The sequence below is a fragment of the Cololabis saira genome, chromosome 5 (genome assembly GCF_033807715.1).
Source record: "Cololabis saira isolate AMF1-May2022 chromosome 5, fColSai1.1, whole genome shotgun sequence".
Lineage (NCBI taxonomy): Eukaryota > Metazoa > Chordata > Actinopteri > Beloniformes > Belonidae > Cololabis > Cololabis saira.
The window spans coordinates 3,643,000-3,650,084 of record NC_084591.1 but is presented as its reverse complement, the minus strand read 5'-3'; the positions used below and the strand labels follow the sequence as shown (position 1 = coordinate 3,650,084).

Sequence of the window (7,085 nt, the reverse complement as noted above, 5' to 3'; positions counted from 1 at the left end):
TAAAATATGTTTGACACACAACACTAATTCGATTCCACAAAATGCTTATTAAAGACCACAAAATATTTATTTGAGCCCAAAACACATTAATGTATGGCCACAAAAGTGTAATTTTATGTCACCAAATACCAATTAGAGGCTAAGAAATACAATATGTTTGACACACAACACTTATTTGATTCCACATAATCCTAATTACCACAAAATATTAATTTGAGCCCAAAAAATAATGTGTGACCTCAAATGTTTCAAATGTTGCCAAAAGATAATAATTTAAACGCTAGAAATATTAATTTAGGAACATGAAATCATTATTTTATTCATAGCCACAAATTCCTAATTTGAGCCCAAAATGCATTAATTTATGGCCACAGAAGCAGTGGCGCCAACAGGGCGCCTCAATAGAAAAAACAAAAAAAAACACTTGCCGGTCACATAGATTCTATCGTCAGTTATGCATTTCATCCCAAATCATTTGGGCCAAATGGATATCAGTCAATGTTTCATTAAGAATTTCTGAGCCTAATAATAATAATTAAAAAAAAAAAATATATATATATATATATATATATATATATATACAAAAATGTATTCATAAATATATGATATATTACAATATATATATATATATATATATATATATATATATATATATATATATATATATATATATATATATATATACATACATACACACAAAAAAGTATTAATAAATATTTGATTTATTAAAATATATATTATATATTAAAAATGCATATATATATATATGCCTTAGGTTTTTACCAACATGGTGTTAACCATTAATAGACAAGTTAGAAAGTTAAAAAAAAGTATTTCTGACCCTAATAATAATAATTAAAAAAAATATTTATATATATATATATATATAGTTTATATATATATATATATATATAGTTTATATATATATTTTTTATATATATAAATATATTTATATATATAAATAAACGAAAATAAACGAAATATATGATATATTAAAATGCATATATACATACATATATATATATATATATATATATATATATATATATATATATATATATATATATACATATATATATATATATATATATATATATATATATATATATATATATACATATATATGCCTTAAGTTTTTACCAACATGGTATTAACCATTAATATATATGCAGACAAGTTAGAAAGTGAAAAAAAAAAAAAAAAAAAAAAGTAATTCTGAGCCTGTATATTACAACAGTATAATAAAGTCCTTTAATGTTGACTTTTAGTTTTGGTGTCCACCCCAAGAATTGAATTGGCCCCATCTGGCCCCCCTAGGAAACATGTTTGGAGGCGCCCCCGCACAGAAGTGTAATCTTTTACCACCAGCCACCTGAAACAGGCAGAAACCTGCGTGAGTACTGAGATGTCCGAGCCTCCGGCCGGTCCCTGAAGCGGCGTCTCCCGGGAGACCAGAGACGGACCTGCGGCGGGATACATGGGATCATGGCGGCGGCTCGGGACCAACGGGACCGGGACCGGCTCCCGCCGCGCTGGTCCTACGGCGTCCGGCGGGACGGGCGGGTGTTCTTCATCAGGTGAGGGGGTGTGGGGGTCCGGGGGGTCCGGGGGGACGGGGGGGAGCTCTAACAGGTCTAACAGGTGTCTCTCCCCCCAGCGAGGAGACCCGGACCACCACCTGGCTGCACCCGGGGTCCGGGGAGGCGGTCAGCTCCGGCCACGTGACCCGCTCAGGTAAAACCGGGGCCGGGGGCGCGCAGGCGCAGCAGACCCCCCACCGGGGCCGGGGGCGCGCAGGCGCAGCAGACCCCCCGTGCGGCTCCCGCGGATAAAAGTTTCCCGTGGTGCGTTTGTGTTTCAGACCTGCCGCGGGGCTGGGAGGAGGCGTTCACGGAGCAGGGGGCCGCATACTTCCTGGAGTGAGTACCGGGGGGGGGGGTAATACCTGGGGTAATACCTGGGGTAATACCTGGGGCGGGGATACCAGTGGTGTCAATTCAGTGGAAGCTAAGGTATGGCAAGGTTACGAGTCACATAATTCTACTAGAGTATCAATCAACACGTCCAGCAAATACTCATCACAGAGGTCTGCTATGTAGCTGATCTGTGTGGTCAAGAAAACTGGAACTTTTTCAAATGCAGTCTCGCTCACTGCAAAAACTCAAAATCTTACCAGGAATATTGATCTTATTTCTTGTTAAAATGCCTCATTTTTAGTCATTTTTAGTCTCATTACACTTAAAACAAGAGTCATCGTCAGAAAAATAACTTATTTGACCAGTTTCACCTGTTTCAAGTAAATTTTCAATTGAAATAAGTAGAAAAATCTGCCAGTGGGACAAGATTTATCTTCTCATTACAAGCAAAAAAAATGTTCTACTTATTTTAAGTGAAAATCTACTTGAAACAGGTGAAATTTTTTTTTTTGAGTTTTTGAGTCTTGTCTTAAATGTAATGAGATTTTTTTGACTGAAAATTTAATAATTTTAACTAGAAATAACACAAATATTCTTGTTAAGATTTTGAGTTTTTGCAGTGTAATAACTAGTGAAATCAATCATGTTGTTCTGATTTGCATTTGTAGTTATTTTATATGTATTAGATAATAGAATAATCAATACAAATAGACAGAGTAATTCCATAAACTTATTTAAAAAACAAACATTTACATTTTCCCTTGAAGCCGAGGTGTGGCGGCTGCCGTACCTGCATACCCAATTGACGCCCCTGGGTAATACCTGGGGGGGGTGTTCACGGAGCAGGGGGCCGGATACTTCCTGGAGTGAGTACCTGGGGGGGGCGGATACTTCCTGGAGTGAGTACCGGGGGGGGCAATACCTGGGGGCAGGGGTGATTTTAGCATCAGAGCTTTGGGGGGGCTCAGCCTCCCCAAAGTTCATGGACCGCAGAACCCCTAGGGGGGTCCGGGGTCATGCCCCCCCGGAAGAAAAATGTGTAGATTTTAAGTAAAAGTGGATCAATCTGGTGCACTTTGAGGTCAAAATGAAGAGACTAGATCTATGAAGACCTATACACATCAATATCTTCTTTACTGTTCTGTGGTTTTACAGCGATGAAAAAATAATTGTTTCCCTATATATATTCTGCATACAGGTTATGGTAGAATTTTGCTTGCATAAATAATACCAAAATCACTTCAGGGGAGACTCAAGTAAAGTAACATTTTGCTTTGTAGGCAAAACAAAAGTAAAATTAAATCAAATCAAATGGAACTTCCTAACTTATTGGCTGGAATAATATTCCGACAAGATAATAATATACTGTAAGCTAAAGCAGGAGTTTGCAGTCAACTAGTTGAAATTATTATGTGGCAGTATTTGTGGGGGTCAAAATCTATTTAGGGTGTACCTACTACCACAAATAGATCAGTGTATTGGAAACACTGACTATTCAATTGTGTGACTAGAAAGACACCAATAAATCTGAGAAAATGTACTTTAAGACTTAATTGTCTTGGAAACGAACATTTGAAAATCACATTGTATTATTTAGTTAGGCTACTTAAGGCCATTTCATCACACATTCATGCAAATTGTCTCTTTTTGGATTCACTCAAACTGTTGTGTGAATCAGCTTATATAGCAATCAATCATACACATTTTCTACAAATCTGACTGGTTAGAAGTTGGTAGGCTTCAAAATAGGGAAAGAAAGAAAGAAAGAAAGAAAGAAAGAAAGAAAGAAAGAAAGAAAGAAAGAAAGAAAGAAAGAAAGAAAGAAAGAAAGAAAGAAAGAAAGAAAGAAAGAAAGAAAGAAAGAAAGAAAGAAAGAAAGAAAAGCGTGCCAAGCTATAGCATATCGTCATCATCACATCAGACAGGCTGTGTAAAGCAGCCACTTGCGATTCTGAAGGGCTTAATTTCATTCAGAAAACAAGAGACCTGTTTGAAAATATGTTCTTCACTTATGCCCATATTGTTTCTCAAAAGACATTGCATCCATTTAGACCCGCTTTACTGCGGGCTAGCATGATGGCTGGCTGGGTGTGTCATGGTAGCCTTGCCTAAAGTCACCTGTCTGGCAGGCACAGTGACAAGTTATTTGTTTAGCTACTACAATGGTATGCGCTAATTTGCATATCAATATGGGCTAATTGAGTAACTAACGACTCTGACTGCTCAATGCTCACCTCACAGTTTCATCATGAGTGGGGACTGGGGAGAACGATTGTTGACTGTGAAGGGCTACTTCGTTGCTGCAGTGTGTGTGTGTGTGTGACCTGTGTGAAGTGAAGGGATTAGGCACATAGATGGAGGAGGGAGCGCCTGGCAGTAGCGGTTCTAGAAACTTTTCTGGTGGGCTGAGTCAGGGCCCCCTTGGTGGGCTGAACCCCCCTAAATGTTTGTCAGCACACCCTAAGAACATATGCTCCATGTTCCATTTGTCCTCGGAAGTGGGGATTTCCCAGTTCCCAGTCGGAATTTTCAACTGGAACGCCCCTCGAAGTGGGATTTCCCACTGGGAAAGTGGGAGAAGCTTCACCACCCCCGAGTTCAGATTCCAAGATGGCTGCCCCGGCTGTAAACAGTAGAAGAGAGCTCTGTAAAAATTCGTAGCACTTCATTCTAGTTTTGGTCACACTAAATCAGTCGTATACAAGTATTGTTCGGCATATATATATGCTGCTGTAGTGTAATTTACATTTTTCATGTGGTATATGCGAACTACAAACTTGTTTTCCTACTTTGTAACTGGAACGCTGATAACTCGGCTGTGATGTCATTCCCAGTTCCGAGTTCCGACTTCCGAGGTAAATGGAACGCAGCAATAGAGGGGGGAACTCACACACAGCGCATTGAGTGTAATCAGAAACTGCTAGTAATGACCACCAGAAGGGGGGGGGGAGTGTTATTATCGTTCAAGAAAACGAACAAAATAACGAAAACTAAAATTGAAAAAACAATTTCGTTAAAGGGAAAGTTCGGTTTTTTACAACCTGGACGTATATGGTCGTATACTCACCCAGGCAAGTTTGGTGTCATTTGGAGTCCTTCGGAAGATATTAGGGTTTTTTTTTCGCAAGCCTCTTCTCCATATAACGGTAGTGAACGGGGCACCGCGGGACACAGACGATGCAGCGTCTAAATAACACATTATTGCTGCGAAACTCGTTCATTTCTTTTATGAATCACTAGATCTGCTTCCAGGACCTGTTGTCTACATCCGGGGCTGTGTGTGTAACAAATAAATCAGTTTGTAAACAAGACCTCTGAACTCATGACATCATCCAAAACCAAAAACCAACCACATAATAATTTTACCTAATAGACTGGCCGCTCCCGTAATAAATCGTTGGCCAACCAAAGAGTAACCACATAAGAATTTTACCTAACATTCACCAGGAGGTGGAACCAAAACAACATAATGCTGGGAAATTAAAACATTTTCATTTTTTTTATGTTCAATAAATATTTTCTACCTTGTAATTTTGTAAAAGATTTTTTTCTTTGAAAAGCATGCCTAAATCAAATTTATTTGATTTATGCAATGGTGAAAAAATTGGCAAAATAAATAAAAAACGCTGAAGAACCATGTTCGGTATTGTTCGGTATTCGGCCAAGTGTTTATTATTATTTTCGGTTTCGGTTTCGGCCACAAATTTTCATTTCCGTGCATTAAACTCAACTTCAGACTTCAGTTCGTACTGTTCATGAAGGTCTGGATCTGCAGGTCTGGATCTGCAGGTCTGGATCTGCAGGTCCAGACCCAGATCCTGGACCCGCTGAGTTACTAGAAACAGCCGGTTGCTAAGCGCGTTACCGTGACGACCCCCCCCCTTGATTGGACTCACTGAGGTCCACCGTCTCGGGCCGCCCACGGTCGGGCCTGGCTGGGGATCAGACCGGCGTTGGCGAACGCCACTTATCAAAGACAGCCAGGCGTCTCCGTGGTTACCGTGGTTACCGTGGTGACCCGACGGGTCGGCGTAATAAAACACTGTTAGATTCCAAGCAGAGGTTTGAGAGAGGAAGATGCAGCAGGAAGGAGTTCTGGTTCCGAGGACGGACCGAGGACAGACCTCCTCATCCATCAGGATCAGACCCAATAACTCACTCACCCCCTCCCTCATTCATCACTGTATCAATAGGGATTATTATTGACCTTCAAAGCCTCTGATACAGTCGATCGGAGCATCTTACGTCAATGACTACGTTTACATGCAGTCAAAATTCAGGTTATTGCTAATATTCCGGTTACTGAGACATTCGGAATATTCCGTTTACATGGTAATTAATCATTCGGGATATCTGGATCAAACCAGCGACGCACGGAGAACGTGATGACGCAATTACCGTCATTTCCGCTTCTTCTTCCTGTATCCAAATTCAAAACAAATGCTGCTTTGCGCAACTTTTCTCTCACCTTCTTGTAAATCTTCTATCCCGGTACTTTCTACCGTCTACAAATGCAGAAATGTTCATATCCTTCATTACATTTATGAAGTGATTAGTCTCCTCCTGGTCTTGCGTTTCTCCGTGTTTATAAGAACTTCCTGGACTCAAAAGACCAGGATTCCTTGTGAACAGAACATGTGCAGAAAACAAATTCCTGTTCCGTTTGATGGGGATATTCCGTTTGGCGTTTACATGACCCAATATTCAGGTTTAAAAGGAGTAACCCAGAGGTCATATTCAGGTTTTTAAAAACCGGAATATGAGCAAATTCTGGTTATTCAAAGGGGTTATTGGTGTTTACATGGTCTGTCTATGAACCCATCGTCGGACTGCTGGTGAATGTGTAACTGGTTTTATTGGAGAATAAAAGAGAATAAAAGAGACAACCAGGTACAAACAGAAACGGGGGAGGATATATATATATATATACAGGTATATATATGTATATATATATATATATATATATATATGTGTATATATATGCACATACCCATAAACCCACATTTATATATATGTATACATGCAAATACGTGCATTTAGTTGACAGTACACTTCAGTTTCAGTTTCTTTTTTACTGTATTTTTTATTTTTCATACTTTCATAATTTATTTTCATCGTTTATTACGTCTGCGTTCATTTTGTTCGACTTCGAGCTGCTGTAGCCCCCAA

The 7,085-nt window shown here is 39.3% G+C and overlaps 1 protein-coding gene across 3 annotated transcripts in view; it reads left to right on the top strand.

Moving 5' to 3' along the window:
- The first annotated feature begins 1,445 nt into the window (after window positions 1-1,445).
- LOC133443678 (pleckstrin homology domain-containing family A member 7-like) overlaps window positions 1,446-7,085 on the top strand; it is a 191,696-nt gene continuing 186,056 nt past the window's right edge. For all 3 annotated transcript variants that reach the window (XR_009782678.1, XM_061720812.1, XM_061720810.1), the window contains exons 1-3: window positions 1,446-1,577; window positions 1,658-1,734; window positions 1,862-1,919. Coding sequence is in view for 2 of the 3 variants with exons in the window: in XM_061720812.1 (XP_061576796.1) it covers window positions 1,486-1,577; window positions 1,658-1,734; window positions 1,862-1,919 (227 nt within the window). In the remaining variant the exon portion in view is untranslated. The remainder of the gene's footprint in view (window positions 1,578-1,657; window positions 1,735-1,861; window positions 1,920-7,085) is intronic.